This window comes from Hypanus sabinus, chromosome 23 (assembly GCF_030144855.1).
Source record: "Hypanus sabinus isolate sHypSab1 chromosome 23, sHypSab1.hap1, whole genome shotgun sequence".
Lineage (NCBI taxonomy): Eukaryota > Metazoa > Chordata > Chondrichthyes > Myliobatiformes > Dasyatidae > Hypanus > Hypanus sabinus.
Window position 1 is genome coordinate 32,867,898 of NC_082728.1, and position 17,304 is coordinate 32,885,201.

At 38.5% G+C, this 17,304-nt stretch overlaps 2 protein-coding genes across 4 annotated transcripts in view; both read right to left on the minus strand.

Annotated features, from left to right (window-relative positions):
• The window catches only part of LOC132380102 (butyrophilin subfamily 1 member A1-like), a 94,284-nt gene that overhangs the window by 61,477 nt on the left and 15,503 nt on the right, over positions 1–17,304 (minus strand). The window lies entirely within an intron of this gene.
• Positions 976–15,828, minus strand: LOC132380098 (hemicentin-1-like). Of its 3 annotated transcripts, none has more exons than XM_059948663.1 (7): positions 15,651–15,828; positions 10,148–10,233; positions 9,740–10,063; positions 8,538–8,822; positions 5,046–5,192; positions 3,172–3,206; positions 976–3,091 (listed from the first exon to the last, which is right to left on the minus strand). In XM_059948663.1, exons 1-7 carry the CDS (start codon positions 15,785–15,787, stop codon positions 3,068–3,070), a joined length of 1,038 nt encoding a protein of 345 aa, XP_059804646.1. In that variant the 5' UTR covers positions 15,788–15,828; the 3' UTR covers positions 976–3,067. The 3 variants fall into 3 exon arrangements, with proteins under 3 accessions (XP_059804646.1, XP_059804647.1, XP_059804649.1); XM_059948664.1 differs by lacking the exon at positions 15,651–15,828 and adding an exon at positions 10,597–11,323; XM_059948666.1 differs by lacking the exon at positions 15,651–15,828 and adding an exon at positions 10,626–11,210.

Below are 17,304 nucleotides of genomic sequence, written 5' to 3' on the forward strand. Positions count from 1 at the left end.
GGTCTTATTGTACTCTACAGACAACCTGGTGTGTTGAAAGTTTTTTCCGGAAAGCATGTCACTTTTCTGCTGTGAAATATATCATCAGAAAGGTAATCAAAGGTAATGGAATATAATATGGTTGTAACACTAAAGGAGTAATCCAAGGGTCTGGATTATTAATCTGGAGACACTAAATATAAATCCCATTGTGGATGTTTCAGTGTGGAAATTGCAGCAAGGCAAGGGTTAAAATGGGGCACTGATAGCACAGAATGTGGAAGTTCAGAAAGGTAAGAATTAATATGATAAACTGACACAAACTGCAGTCACCCAGACTGAAAATGGCCCTTGGAAGCCTGACTCTCCTTTGCACAGACTTTCTGTTCAAGCCTGGGGACCAAGGTGACCAACATGTGATGAAGATGCAAACGGAGGATTTTAGGACACAGTGAATATTGCACACTTATTTCACTAATATCTCACGTACTATTGGCCTTTAGCACATGTATTTAATTGGTTATTAATAACTGAAATATGTATTATGATTGGTACTTAAATATGCAAATGATAGAATTTAGAAGCACACTAAGTTTATATTGAATCAATATCTGCCACGAGTCATGAGTCAATTTGCGTATAAAAATGGCATCTCCTTGTTCGAACTTCAGAACAGTTTAGTGACAGGAGCTGAACTGTTCTTCTTGTGCACAATTATATAAAGTGTGATTGAGGAATGAGAGTGAGTTGTCAGATTCCAGTTAGTCAGCGATGATACCGGGCTAATAATGCAAAAACCAAGATTATTAATCTAGAGTCACTGAATACAAATTCCACATAGGATGTTTGAGAACTGAATTCTATTGATTGTACAACTAGCACTTTACATTTAAGGCACAGGACCACAGATGAATGGGCTGAAAGCCTTTGGGCTGGGACTCATAGAAGATCATGTGGTTCAATCTGTTGGCAAAGGAATCACACAATGGAGAAAAAGAAGTCAAAGGTTAAATTTATTTCCCAAATTAGGTCAGTAACATTGCTAATCACTTTACAAAACAATTTTTTAAAATCCCACAGCTTTTGGTCACCTAATTACAGGAAGATATTAATAAGGTTGAAAGAGTGCAGAGAAGGTTTACAAGGATGTTGCCGGGTCTTGAGAAACAGAGTTACAGAGAAAAGTTGAATAGGTTAGGACTTTATTCCCTGGAGCATAGGAGAATGAGGGGAGATTTGATAGAGGTGTGTAAAATTATGATGGGTATAGATAGAGTGAATGCAAGCAGGCTTTTTCCACTGAGGCCAGGGGAGAAAAAAAATCCAGAGGCTATGGGTTAAGGGTGAAGGGGGAAAAGTTTAAAGGGAACATTGGGGGGGTTTCTTCACGCAGAGAGTAATGGGAGTGTGGAATGAGCTGCCAGATGAAGTAGTGAATACGGGCTCACTTTTGACATTTAAGAAAAACTTGGACAGGTATATGGATGAGAGGGGTTTGAAGGGATATTACCCAGGTGCAGGTCAGTGAGACTAGGCAGAAAAATGGTTCGGCACAGCCAAGAAGGGCCAAAAGGCCTGTTTCTGTGCGGTAATGTTCTATGGTTCTATGGTTTTCACTCTTCTGACAATAAAAATAAAGCAAATGACACTTAATTTTCATTTTGTTTTAATTACTCACTTGAACTGAATAGTATTTTTATGAGGATCCGCTAGAGGACTGATGTACTTTAAAGTTGCTGTCACCAAATATTACGGTTCGATTTTAAAACCTTACATTGTTACAGCCAGCTCACATTCATTGGCATGGCTCACATAAGCGATAGTGTAGGATAGTAAGACATTAGAAATGGTTAATGTATCTAAATACTTTTAGGAAGAAAAGAAGAACAATGTAAATTTTACAAAATAATTCGTATAAAATACATCTAAAAATATCAAATCAGCTTTGTAACTGGGCTATGTACATAAAACAAATTAAAGTAGAAATACTTATAAAATAAGCAGAAATTTTCAAAGTAAATTTAGATATTCTAATCCTTAAAAACATAGAAAAGACGACTGATCAAATTATAATCTATAATATTGCACATGGGTTCACTGCATTTGAATAAAAAGACAAAGTGCAAAAAACTATAACTTGCACAATTGATATGTTATAATAATAGACAACCGTTGATCTCAGGAGATCATGGGTTTGCACCTCTGGTGGGTTGTGTCCTTTCCAGGGTGCAAGCCTGGGCCGGAAGATTTGAAGAACCGGCTGTTGCCCATGCAGTGGGTTCCCCCTCTCCATGTCACTGATGTAACCCAAGGGAAGGGCAAGTGCCGATACAACTTGGCACCAGTGTCATCGCAGAGTTGCCAGAGTGAAGCTGCAAACATCATCAAACTGCCTAAGGGACCCGGGCTCTGGATTTCTTCCTCGGGGTTTACTCGCGAAGACTTTCCCATGAGTAAGTATGGCCACCAGACAGCGGAGGTTTAAAAGCAGTTTTCCTTCTCCATACATACATTACAAATGGCAAATATGTGTAGTATTCTACTTACATAATGCTCCTTCTGCTTCTATTTTCGACTGAAGCTGACTACATATCACATTTCACTGTTTTAGTTCCTGAGAAGTACAGCTCAGTGGAAGAATGGCATAATGGATTCATTCAACAGGAAGCAAACTTTCAAAGTGCAACTAAGCTTAAGAGCTTTTGCTCTTTTCATTGCCTTATAGTGATTTTGTACAGACTTAGTATTTCAGGTGTAAAACAGTGTCGCTCCTTGACACTCAAGACTGATCTCACTGATGAGATTTATCAAAGCACTAATAATCAATATGTGAAGCCATTAACTTCAGATAAAAGCAATGGTGAAGAGTTCAACAAAGTGCCCGAGTTAAAACTGTGTTCTTATTTTACCCAAGAACTGAGATTATTAAAAGCACAACTTGAAAGCAAAAATTATTACAGAGGAATGTCATAGTTCTTTGTGAAGGATGTTGAAGTTTCACAGTTGCACAACAGAACATCAGACAGATCAGACATCATATCACAAATGATGATTCCTCGATGTAAGTTCGAAGTTAGCGGGGCAGTCTTCAAACCTGAGTAAATTTTTTAAGCTGTTAAAGAAGAACAAATAAATTTTGAAAATCATGATGAGTGTGGCTAAAAATAAGTCAACGTTTGAAATCAAACCTACCATTTGATTTCCTGCTTCTTCAACGAACTGTCGAACTAAATACAAAAGAAAATAAATTATTGTTATTTATGTTACAGTAATTTGAAGTAAATTAATATTTCTTGATGTAAAAATAATCCAAATTATTTTCCTTATTTTTGTTAATCTCCTAATCATGCATACTAAGAGTAGTAACAATGACAGTAATAATGAATTCTGACATTTTCTGTAATATTCAGGTATTTCCAGCAGTAATGGGATGCAAAATTGATACAATTTTGAGACTGGGACCAGTCTACAAATAATATGTCACTCCCTCTCAGTTGGAAATTATGTTACCAATCGATCAGTTTAATTGTCTCAAGTAATAAATAATCCAGGTGAAATTAATTCAAATCCTAGCCTTGCAATATGGGTAGTTGAGCGTAGTTTAATAAGTATGCCTGCTGCCAGTAACTGTAAGCATTAAGATTTATCTCTATCTACTCCCCATTCTGATCTTTCACTTCTTCCCACCTGCCTATTCTGGTTCCACTCCTCCTTCGCTTTCTCCAATGGTCCATTTTCCCCCTTCAGATTCTTTCTTCTCCAGCCTCGACCCTTCCCATCCACCTGGCTTCACCTATCACTTTCCTGCTAGCCTCTTTCACCTCCCCCCTCACCACATTTATTTTCTGGTGTCTTCCCCCCCTTCCTTCACAGCCCTAAAGAATGGTCTCAGTCACAAATGTCAACTGTTTACACTTTTCCACATATGCCGCCTAACTTACGGAGTTCTTCCAGCGTTCTGTGTGTTTGCTTAAGATTCAATCTCCTTTAGAATATTGTGGAAAAAAAACAACTTGCTTATTCATGTCCTTTAACAAAGAAAACACACTACTCTTAATTAGTCTGGCTTTATTTCATCTGACAACTTTCCAATGTTGTTACCTTAACTATCCTAGTTACTGGCAAGTCACTCAATTAACTGCTAAAACACACAGAAACACTTACTCAATGCAATGAAGGCCAGCAAGTCAAAGTTCAAAAGTTAAAACTTTATTATTAAAGTACGTACTGTCACCATATGTACTACTAGCATGAGATTCATTTTCCTGTGGGGACTCACAGTCGACACAAGGAGATACGACAGAAGCAGTAAAAATCTACACAGAAAGGTGGTCAGACAACCAATGTGCAAAAGAAGGCAAACCTTGCAAATGCAAAAAAAGTAATAAATAATATTGAGAACATGAGCTGTAGAGTTGTGGAATCAGTTCAGTGTTGAGGTGTGCGAAGATATCCTCACTGCTCCGGAGTTTGATGGTTCAAGGGTAATAACTGTTCCTGAGCCTGGTAGTGTAGGACCAATGGCTCCATAATGTCACACATAAATTATGTTTTTAAAACCTTCTTTTCTTTTTTATAGAATGCTCTCTCCAGCACCATTTGCTTTACCCAATACTCCATCAATACTTGGTGCACTGTACATGATGGTAGTTTGATAACAGAATCAGACCCTGCAGAAGGTAAATCAGAGCTTTCCAGGGTGACTCATCTGGTGAGTCTTTAGATGGAAGTGTGAATATGGTGAAAAGATCTGCACATTCTGAGGCCAGGATCTGGATTAATTGGTTAAATAATTTAGCATGGTTTATATTGGTACTTTATCTACCTATCCCTGTAAACATCCACTGCAGACAGGACTTCAAATCTGCTTGTGTTTGGAAGGCAAATGCACAAATACATACACAGCCCTGCTAACAATTTTGACCAGCCAGCTATAGATCATAACAATTGGCAATCATTAAAGTCTTAAGTATTTCAGATTAATCAATGGTTATCTATGCATAATTTTACACCAGTGATTAATACTTTGAATTACAAGGGTTGAGAAGTTGGCTGAAATTTTGTACCTGGTTGGCGCCTTCTCCAGAGTTTCAAAAGACCCAGGAGGAATATTCCAGCTGCAAGACCTCCAACAACAATACCTACTGCTGTGAGGGATTTGCTCTTTTTTTCTTCAATATGTTCATTATTAATTAATGGATTCACATTTGAAACTAAAAAAAACAGAAAAAGCCATAAATTTCATCATCAATCTTTATAAGAAAATTGATGTCATTTGCTTATACACACCACAATTTTTAAAAATCAGTCATGTTGTTCTCCAAGCAAAACTGTGAATCCCATAACCACCCTGGAACAAACACCCTCAAGAGCTAAATAGAGCCTCTAATGCATAACAAATGTAAGAAAAAGAAAAATGATTGGGATATCCAAAAAATATTAACTTCCCTATCATTCAATGAGATTGTGGCTTATATCTCAGCTATATTTTCATACACTTTCCATATATCTCTAAATACCCAAACTTCTATTTATCTCAATCTTGACAATATTTGGCCACTCAACTTCTGCATTCTCCATGGGTAGATTAACTGGCTTTTGATGAAATCCTTCTTTTCATCTGGGTCATGGAAGGACAGTACTGAATTTTGTTTCATTTTCATTTTTAGAATCTTTTTATTAATGTATAATCTTCAACAACTATAGAATAATATAAAACCAACAAATTAATATGTATACAATTAATAGAGCTGAAGAAAAAAATCTAATCGTAATATATAAAAATGAAAAAGAAATTATATATAGAAAAAAGGGAAAAAAGAACCCCTATTAAACTACAAAAAAAGCACTATTAGGAATCAACCCCCAGAAGCAATACGATTAACCATCATCGAGATATGTAGAAAAAAGTCATCAACCGCCAATTCACATTTTTTTTAAAGATAATAAAATTGGAAGGAAACCATGTAGAATAATTCAAATTAAATGATAATATTTGGCAAAAGTGTCCCATCTTCTCTCAAAATCAAATCGAAGTTCAAAAGTTCTACTTCTAATTTTTTCCAAGCTGAGAGACAACCTTACTTGAGAAAACCATTCAATTAATGTATGGGAAGAGATATCTTTCCATTTTAATAAAATAGCCCTTCTTGCCAACAATGTAACAAATGCAATTACATGTTGATCTGAAGATGAAATACCCTGAATATGATATGCAACTATTCCAAATAGAACAGTTAGTCTATTAGGCTGTAAATTAATTTTCAAAGCTTTAGAGATTGTAGAAAATAAAGATTTCCAAAACAGTTTTAATGAAGAACATGACCAGAACATATGTGACAAAGTAGCTACTTCAGTTTTATACCTATCACAGTAACTATCTACAATAGGAAATATTTTAGTTAGTCTCTCCTTTGTTAAATAATCACGGACAATCATGGACAATTTTAAATCAAATTAAACAGTGATTGGCACATATAGAAAAATTTACATTTTTCAAAATTCGAACCCAATCTTCATTCACAAATATCATATTATGTTCCCTGTCCCAATCTTGTTTAATCTTTAGTGATAGGTTCTCTTTTTGTAACAAGAGTAAATAATAAATTCTGCTAATGGAACCTTTCACTAAGAGATTCAATTACAAAATGGTATCCAACAAATCAGATTCTTGTAAATATGGGAACTTAGGTAAATATTGTTGTAAAAAATGTCTAACCTGAAAATATTGCAAAAATTGTGTATGAGCGAGAGAGTATTTGTTAATTAACTCTTCAAAAGTCATCAATCAACCATTACCAAATAAATCTGTAAAAGAACAGATCCCTTTATTTTTCCATTGGAGAAAAATGGGGTCGGTTATTGAAGGTTTAAATGAAAAGTTTCGATATAAAAAAACTAGAACACTTAAATTGTTTAAACTTTTAAAAATTACGAAATTGAATCCAAATCCGTAAAGATTGTTTAATAAGCGGGAAAAAATTTAAATTTGGAATTTTAGAGAGCTGTAAAGGTAATGAAGTTCTTAATATTGAAGTTAAATGAAATTGTTTAACAGCTTTTAATTCCAAATCAACCCAAAGTGGTTTTTGGCTCTTATCGAGATAACCAAAAACATAATTGTCTAATACTCACAGACTAATAATACAGTCTTAAATTAGGAAGTGTAAGTCCACCATCTTTTTTGGGTTTTTGTAAATGGTATTTGTTAATTCTTGGTCTCTCATTGTTCCAATTAAAAGAAATAAGAGAGTCAATTTGATCATAAAAATGTATTAAAAAAGATAGGTAAATTATGGAAAATATATAAAAATCTAGATAAAATCATCATTTTCACAGCATGGATATGACCTATTAAAAAAAGAGTAAGTGGATTCCATCTAGAAAATTGTAATTTCATGGAGTCTACTAGAGGAATTATATTAGCTTTATAAAGATCTTTATATTGTTTAGTAATTATAATACCGAAATATCTAAATGTATTAACAATTCAAAAAGGAATATCATTATATGTTCTAACAGGAGCATTTAATGGAAACAATTCACTTTCATTCAACTGAATTTTGAAACTGAAGCTGTGTCCAGACACTTCAACCAGGGAATATCAACAACATGTGAGGAAGCGTGATAATCTTGTACCTTCCAATGAGATCAACACAGATTTTTTTTTATTTAAGGGAGCATAGGTCAAAACCCCTATTCTAGGAATTAACCTGGTTGCCCATTGCTCCAGTCTCTCTACTGCAAACCCATAGGCAAATAGTATGCCAAATGTTGACTCACCAGGGCCCTCAATAATTGGAGCAAGATGGCCCCATTCTTGAAGTTAAATCATCATGCAATTAAAACCTAATAAATAATCTGGCTTCCTACTTATTGCATCATATGGAAATTAAATTTCAGTGATTTGTGTTAATTGATGTGTACATTGCTCTAAACACCAACAGCTTTCAATTTAACATGAGTTAATGGTGGAGCAGGCCTGACAGGCCAGATGACATGATTATGTTTCTATTTTTTATGTTCATATATTCAATTGTTTCCCTCCCCCACCACTCCCAACTGCTCTCTGTACCTTCCCCCTTTGATTCCACATCTGCCTCTAAGTCAGCCTGACCTGAATTCACCTATCACCTGCTAGCTCTTGTTCCAGCCCTTCTGTTCACCTTGTAATGGTTTATATCTCTCCTCTTTCAGTCCAGATGGAGAGGCTAAACCTGAGATATCAATTGGCCATTTTTCTTACACATGCTACTTCAACCATTAAGTCCTTCCAACTTTTTCTAGCTAAGACTGATCACTGCAGTATCCCATTTGTCATGCCTCCCAGACTGAAAATCACCAGCATATTTCTAATTTTTTTGTCCATATCCCAATATTCAGACTAGGCCAGTATATTGCATCTTGTGACATATGGTATAATTTGCTTTGTTACACCCACTCAAAGTTCTTCTGGAAATCCAAATATACCAAGTTGGCAGCATTGAGAACCAGCAATATTGTAGCAATTAGTTAAACAATCACTTTCCTAATCATGAAACAGAAGATTATGAACATACTTGAGATATTGTTCCTGGCTTCATATTTATGCTCTGCCTCATTCCACACAGCACAAGTGTAGTTATGCTCCTGGTCAGTTTCTGACGTTATAATTGGAAGTGTGCTGGTCATAGAGATCAGTCCTTGAGCAGTTTCTTTTCTTTTGGTTTCTGAGCTGAGTGTGAGGTTTTTCCCATTAACGGTCCAATGAATCTGAGCGGAAGGATATCCAGTTGTTTCACAAGTGACCACCTTGGTCATTTCTGCCAAATTAACTAAGGCCAGTTTTGGCAAACTGTAGGGAGCTAAAACGAGAGCATTGTATTATTCGATAATATTAGTGAATCTTTCATTATTCCAAAATCTGCCATCGCTGCCATAGTATTCCAGCATGGCCCTTGAAAATCAAAGCTCTTAACACTTAATAATGGCTGAACGCAACCCAATTGCTGTCACAGCACAGGTAGTCAGCAGTTCTCACAGAATAGATACAGCAACCAGTGAAACCCTGAGCTCTGCCTCAGAGGCTTTCACTTTCATAAACATTCATCAAGGTATAAATATTATTGTATTGAAAAACTGAACTTCATACCTATGCTAAACAACTAATTAAGGAAAATATAACCATCCCAGGAGACATTTTTCATTCCTTTGAATGGATTCTGCTATGCTTACACCAGCTTTAAGCTGCAAAGCCCTGGGTACAGATTCCTCGAGGACACTCTTGGTGCAGCACAGGGGCAACCACTGCCTTTGGGGTATGCTGCTACTATGGAGAGATATCAGTTAATTCTCAGCATTAATGCCAAGGGATCCTTGCCAGCATATGTTGATGCAACAACACCAAAAGTAGGTTATCTACTCAGTAGTACAGTCATCCACCATGAATGGATACTTTCACCCTACCAGTTACCTGGTGAGTTTACTAATATGGGGGGGGGGGGGGGGTTGGCTTCAGTGAAAGTGATATGATTTGGGACATTCTGGAGATTTAAAACCTGTTATATGAATGCAAAGGTATTCTTTGTTTTTACAGATAAAACTCTCATACAATATTTATTTACCTACTGTAACTTTCTATCCTTTTTTTCATAAATGTCTATTTTTGTAATAATAAACGCAAAACAAAGGTGTTTTGGGGAAGTAAAACTGCATTTTACGTCAGTTAGAGTGAACCAGTTTTTGAAATGGAAAAAACCAAGGAAAGTATACTGTTACTCACCTTTAACCACTAAAACGATGTTAACGTCCTTATATCCCAGATTTGTTTCCAAATAATAATTATATTTCCCACTATCTGAAAGTTGTGTTTTTTGAAGTACCAGCGATACATTTTGTTGATCCGGAGAAAGTAATTTAATTCGATCCTGAGCTTTCCTGGGATTATGACTTCCATCAAACTTAAAAACTAGAGTATCATCTCCATCTTTTCTCAATTCAATGTCCAGGAGTTTACTTGGCTTTGATGTTGTCAGGTTGCATGGCAATATCGTGTCCTCGTTCAATATTCCCGTCACCGTCTCCTCGCACTTCAAAGTCACGAACTCTGCAAAACAATACATCCCATCATCTTCCATTACTATCGTCAGTGTTGAATGAACTAGTGACTGAAAAACGATTTACTACTTACCCTGTGCAGAGTAAACGTTTGCACACAGCACCAAGTAAAAATATATCTGTAGGTTTAAATCCATTTCCAGTATTCCCTTCATCTGCCTGCCGATTTAAACACAATATACAATAAATGTTTAAAGATCAGAAATCGGATGTTTGCCAGGAATTTCATATAATGTAAATTCCAAGTAGGTTACAAAAAGGTAGATTGCATCAACTACATTCGATTGCTATATATGTTTGATCAATCAGAAAACCTCGTACAAGTAACCCACTGGGTTTCTAGTTTGCTCTACGTTTAGCAGACTCTCCGCGACTGCGGACATTCGCTGCCTGGATCAAAGTGTTAATACAAACACAGAAAACCAGTAGAACTAAAGCAACAACCAAGTGTTGGAATCTACAGCGGGCAACCGGATTTGCCATTTCGATCCACTTGAGAAAGCTGCAAGAGTCTGCAATCACCTGTGGAGGAACCGCGGAGCCGAGTTTACCAACGCGCCTCACGCTGTCCCCCCGACAGCCTGCGAAATTCGTATCGATTCGGCGGTCTGGGGACTTCTGTTTCCTGGACTTTCAACTTCCTTGCTTTCTGTTTCAATCTGAATGGCGAGGACGATGGTGGCGATACCGAGTTTCAATTCCAAAAATAACTACTGTATCGAAGATTTATGCCTGACATGCAACTTTTTAAAGTTGAACGGCTGTTAAACTTGCAGGTAACCCGCGGCCTCTTCACCAGCAGCTCACTCGGAAAAGTGTCTTACGAAATGGAGGTCAATGGTGTGCTGCGAAAACCGAAACTAATGCGGGAAATACCCGGGAATGTAATTTCAGCAAACCCAACCCTTTCTTGTAAGAAGTATACTGTCCCCAGCCGGACTTGCTCCTTATTACACCGCTCCGGTGACATTCCAGGGACATTGTCTAAAGTCCATCTTCCAGTTTTTATTTTAGTTTTCTTCGTCAACGTCAATTAATATTGTGGACTGACATCGCAAATATTTGAATTCATAACGATCACAAAATCATCATTTCCACATTCTGAGCGTTGTTTTGGATTGCACCGATGATCTGTACTGGCAAGGAAACTTGTTTGAGAGGCCAGAAATAGGAAGATTGTGCAGCTAAATACGTGGCTAAGGAGTTGGTGCAGGAGGGAGGGCTTCATGTTGCTGGACAATTGGGCCTTGTTCCAGGGAAGGTGGGACCTGTTCCGACAGGATGGGTTGCACCTGAACTGGAGGGGGACTAACAGCCTTACGGGAAGGTTTGCTAGTGCTGCTAGGGGGGTGGGGGGGTTAAACTAGATTTGCAGGGGGAGGGGAGCCAGAGTGTTAGAGCAGATAGTGAGGTGGAGGAGGATAAATGTCATGCGAGATCTGCAAGTATAGTGCATGGAATAAAGCCAGATCTGGCATATAAAGAGGCTTTGAGGAAAGAGAAACAGAATAAAGAGTGTAAAGGTTGTAAGGTAGAAGGGCTACACACGCAAAATGCTGGTGGAACGCAGCAGGCCAGGCAGCATCTATAGGCACTGTCAATGTTTCAGGCCGAGACCCTTTGTCAGGACTAAGGTGCATGCACTTCAATGCAAGAAGCATTAGGAACAAAGGTGATGAACTGAGAGCTTGGATACATACTTGAATTATGATGTAGTGGCCATTACAGAGACTTAGCTGGCACCAGGGCAGGAATGGATTCTCAATATTCCTGGATTTCAGTGCTTTTAAAGGGATAGAGGGGGGGAAATGGGAGGAGAGTGGGATTACTGGTCAGGGACACTGTTACATCTACAAAAGGGTGGGTAATGTAGCAGGATCCTCTTTTGAGTCAGTATGGGTGGAAGTCAGGAACAGGAAGGGAGCAGTTACTCTATTGGGAGTACTCTATAAGTCCCCTGGTAGCAGCAGGGATACCAAGGAGCAGATTGGGAGGTAGATTTTGGAATGCTGCAAAAATAACAGGGTTGTTATCACGGGTGACTTTAACTTCCCTAATATTGATTGGCACCTGATTAGTTCCAATGGTTTAGACGGGGCAGAGTTTGTCAAGTGCATCCAGGATGAATTCCTGTCACAGTATGTTGACAAGCCGACGAGGGGGAATGCCATACTAGATCTAGTATTTAGGTAATGAACAAGTCACATATCTCTCAGTGGGTGAGCATTTGGGGGACAGTGACCGCCGCTCCCTGGCCTTGAACATTATCATGGAAAAGGATAGAATCAGAGAGGACAAGAAAATTTTTAAGTGGGGAAGAGCAAATTATGAGGCTATAAGGCTAGAAATTGTGGGTGTGAATTGGGATGATGTTTTTGCAGGGTAATGTACTATAGACATGTGGTTGATGTTTAGGGATCTCTTGCAGGATGTTAGGGATAAATTTGTCCCGGTGAGGAAGATTAAGTATGGTAGGGTGAAGGAACCATGGGTGACCAGTGAGGTGGAGAATCTAGTCAGATAGAAGAAGGCAGCATACATAAGGTTTAGGAAGCAAGGGTCAGATGAGTCTATTGAGAAATATAGGGTAGCAAAAAAGGAGCTTAAGAAGGGACTGAGGAGAGCAAGAAGGGGGCATGAGGAAGCCTTGGCGAGTAGGGTAAAGGAAAACCCTACAAAAGGTTGACAGGAATGAAGATAGGACCTATTAGAGATAATGGTAGGAAGATGTGCCTGGAGGCTGTGGAAGTGAGCGAGGTCCTCAATGAATACATCTCTTCAGTATTCACAAATGAGAGGGAACTTGATGACCATGAGGACAATATGAGTGAGGTTGATGTTCTGGAGCATGTTGACATTAAGGGAGAAGATGTGTTGGAGTTGTTAAAATACATTAGGATGGATAAGTCTACAGGGCCTGACGGAATATTCCCCAGGCTGCTCCATGAGGCAAGGGTAGAGATTGCTGAGCCTCTGGCTAGGATCTTTATGTCCTCATTGTCCACAGGAATGGTACCGGAGGATTGAAGGGAGGTGAATGTTGTCTCCTTGTTCAAAAAGGTAGTAGAGATAGTCCGGGTAATCGTAGACCAATGAGCCTTACATCTGTGGTGGGAAAGCTGTTGGAAAAGATTCTTAGAGATAGAATCTGTGGGCATTTAGAAAACCATGATCTGATCAGAGACAGTCAGTATGGCTTTGTGAAGGGAAGATCATGTCTAACAAGCCTGATCAAGTTCTTTGAGGAGGTGACCAGGCATATAGATGAGGGTAGTGCAGTGGATGTGATTTACATGGATTTTCATAAGGCATTTGACAAGGTACTACATGGTAGGCTTATTCAGAAAGTCAGAAGGCATGGGATCCAGGGAATTTTGGCCAGGTGGGTTCAGAATTGGCCTGCCTGCAGAAAGCAGAGGGTTCTGATGGAGGGAGTACATTTGGATTGGAGGGTTATGACAAGTGGTATCCCACAAGGATCGGTTCTGGACTTCTACTTTACGTGATTTTTATTAACGACCTGGATGTGGGAGTAGAAGGGTGGGTTGGCAAGTTTGCAGATGACACAAGAGTTGGTGGTGTTGTGGATAATGTTGAGGATTGTCGAAGATTGCAGAGAGACATTGATAGGATGCAGAAGTGGGCTGAGAAGTGGCAGATGGAGTTCAACCCAGAGAAGTGTGAAGTGGAACACTTTGGAAGAACAAACTCCAAGGCAGAGTACAAAGTAAATGGCAGGATACTTGGGAGTGTGGAGGAGCAGAGGGATCTGGGGTTACAAGTCCACAGATCCCTGAAGGTTGCCTCACAGGTAGATAGGGTAGTTAAGACAGCTTATGGAGTGTTAGCTTTCATAAGTTGAGGCATAGAGTTTAAGAGTCTCGGGGTAATGATGCAGCTCTATGAAACTCTGATTAGGTCATACTTGGAATACTGTGTCCAGTTCTGGACACCTCACTATAAGAAGGATGTGGAAGAATTGGAAAGGGTACAGAGAAGGCTTACCAGGATTCTACCTGGTTTAGAGAGTATGCAATATGATCAGAGATTTAAGAGACTTCTAGACAGGTATATGGAGGAATTTAAGGTGGGGGGGTTATATGGGAGGCGGGCAAAGGGTCAGCAAAACATTGTGGGCTGAATGGCCTGTACTGTGCTGTATTGTTCCTTGTTCTTTGTTGTTCTTTGGTTAAGTGAGCCACACACAAACAAACAAAGCTGTAGACTGAACAGGCCTTATATTCGCTTCCAGCAAACTTTAAGGGAGGGGGCTGGTGGGAGAATCTCTCAAAACTCAAAAGAATAAGATTTTAATTTTGAGTTAGTACAATGAAAGCAGTTGATCAATATCAACAATCAATATACAAGACTAACTCCCCATTGCTTCTTTATAAGGTATCTCCGGTACCTGATGAAGTGACCACTGAGTGTATTTTTGTGGTCTTTTGCTGCTCCAGCCCATCAGCTTCAAGGTTTGATGTGTTGTGGGATCAGTAGTTCTGTAAACCACTGTTGGAACACATTGTTTATTTGAGTTACTGTCACCTTCCTGTCAGCTTGAACCAGTCTGGCCATTCTCCTCTGACCTCTCTCATTAACAAAGCATTTTCACCCACTAAACTGCTGCTCACTGGATTTTTTATAAAGTTTTCTATTTTCTATAATGTTTTGATGTGCATGCAAAGCCCAGGGGATCAGCGGTTTCTGAGATACCCAAAGCCACTCTGTCTAGCACCAACAATCATTCCACGCTCAAAGGCACCTAGATCACATCTCTTCTCCATTTTAACGTTCGGTCTGAACAGGACTTTGCATTGCAGTTGCACAATTGACTGTGAAAATATTTACATTAATGAGCGGGTGTACTTAATAAAGGGGTCATTAAGTGTATGTCACTATATTGGGTGTGAACAGATAGTTCGGTATAGTTATATGTTTACACATCAAAATTGATATCTAGCCTTGAAAACTCAAACACCTTCATCAAGACAAAGTCAACTGCACCATGTGTGTACCCCTGCATTCTCACTTGCTGCTCTTCAGCAATGTATGGGATGGACGATGGGGACAGGTCAAGAGAAGTTCTGACCCTTCCTAAATGCTGACATGAACTGCATTTTTTTCTTCATTCATTTATTCATTCAGTGTTCAGGGTACTCCTCTGTTTTTGGGGTCGTTTGCAAACAAAAAATTTCAGGATGTATACTGTATACATTTCTCTGACATTATATGTACCTATTGAAACCTAATGAATGAATGTTTCTGTGCCCAGACTTTAAGAGCATAGAAGCCTATCCCTCCCTAAATCCATCAATATAATATTGGGCACTCCCATGGTTAACATAGAAAAACATAGAAACATAGAAAACCAGCACAATACAGGCTCTTCAGCCCACAAGGCTGTGCTGAACATGTACTTACTTTAGAAACTACCTACAGGTACCCATAGCCCTCTATTTTTCTAAGCTTCATGTACCTATCCAGGAGTCTCTTAAAAGACCCTATCGTATCCAACTCCACAACCGTTGCCGGCTGCCCATTCCACGCACTCACCACTCTCTGCGTAAAAAACTTACCAGACATCTCCTCTGCACCAACTGCCAAGCACCTTAAAATTGTGCCCTCTCATGCTAGTCATTTCAGCCTTGGGTAAAAGCCTCTGACTATCCACATGATCAATGCCTCTCATCATCTCTATCAAGTCACTTCTCATACTCTCTCGCTCCAAGGAGTAAAGCAAAACAGTGGCTTGCCCTAATCAATGATTAATTAATTTTCTGACTGAAAAACCTGCCATTACAGTAAAATCATTCTGAATACTCTCTGGAATTTGGAGTTTTTTTTATTTTAAAAGTTAATTATTAAAGGCTTATTACATTTCCACAAAGTTAAGTTAACAGAAAGGATTTATTTTAATAATTGACTTCAGCTGTTCTGTGCCTTGATCGTAATCTTCAGAAAGTCAGGTTTCATCCTGTATGCTTCTCGGAAAATTCTCTTAAATTTTTCTGTTGATATCTTTCAGTTCAGATTTCAATTCATTATTTGGATGCACAAAGAAAAGCATGAATAGCTGATTAAACAGTGAGTTATCAACACAGGAATCCGGTGAAAATATATTGACAATAGTGATTTTGCAAATTCACATGAATAATTATGTTGATTGACAAGAGCAGATTGATGACAGAATCTGGCTCTTTTTTTGAGAATTAACTTGATACAGATATTCTATTTTCTTCATCATCTGTTGATGAATTAAAGAGTATTCACTGTAAGGGGAAGTTGGACAAACTTGGATTGTTTTTGCCTAAGCACAAGAGGCTGAGGGCTGACCAGATAGAAGCATCGTACATTATGAGAGGCACAGACGTAGTTGACAGAATCTTGTTCCAGGTGGAAATATTAAATACGAAACAGCACAGCTTTAAGGTGAGACGGAAAAATTTAAAGGAGATTTACAAGGCATTTCTTATACAGAGTGTGTGGCAGGAACTTGGAACAAACAGAATGGTAATGTTCAAGAGGCGTTTATACAGTCACATAAACAGACAGGAACTGGAGGGGTATAGACCAGGTACAGGCAGATGGAAATATTTCATTTTCATTATGGCCATTGTAGGTCAAAGTGCCTGATCCCACACTATACTATTCTGTACTCTATTTACAGGTAAAATAACCCTTCCTTTTAGGAATTGTAAAGATATTCTTGAAAGTTACATACCTACAAAATTTAGGTTGTTTCCTGATGCATGCTTTTGAGAAAATGACAACATTAATATTTCAGGTAAAATTAGCATTATATTCAATCTGAAAAGATGTTTCTTGAAACAACATTATGTGATTTAATACTTAACCATGAACCATATCACACTTTGTTTGCTGCTGAACCTCTCTGCCATTTTTAACCTCAAAATGTGCTCAGTGGGCAAATTCAAAGCTAATGCACTTTGATGTGAATCAATGTGAAGGTATCTGTTTTGTTTCTGAAAACTGAAAGGCAGATTATTGCTCATCTACTGATGTCTATTTCTGACACCTCCCTCCCCTTTCTTGATCTTTCTGTCTCTATCTCTGGAGACAGCTTATCTACTGATGTCTACTATAAGCTTACAGACTCTCACAAGTACCTGGACTATTCCTCTTTCCACCCTGTCACTTGCAAAAATGCCATCCCCTTCTCGTAATTCCTCTGTCTCCACCACACCTGCTCTCAGTATGAGGCTTTTCATT

Excerpts from the sequence above, each read along its gene's own strand:
- LOC132380098 (XM_059948663.1), bottom strand. The coding sequence starts at position 15,787 with ATGAGAAGTGACTTGATAGAGATGATGAGAGGCATTGATCATGTGGAT. Across the intron at positions 10,234-15,650 it reads TGGTGCAGAGGAGATGTCTG|GCAGATGAAGGGAATACTGG; the intron begins GTAAGTTTTTTA and ends TTAAATCGGCAG. Across the intron at positions 5,193-8,537 it reads AGCCAGGAACAATATCTCAA|TTTCAAATGTGAATCCATTA; the intron begins GTATGTTCATAA and ends TGTTTTTTTTAG.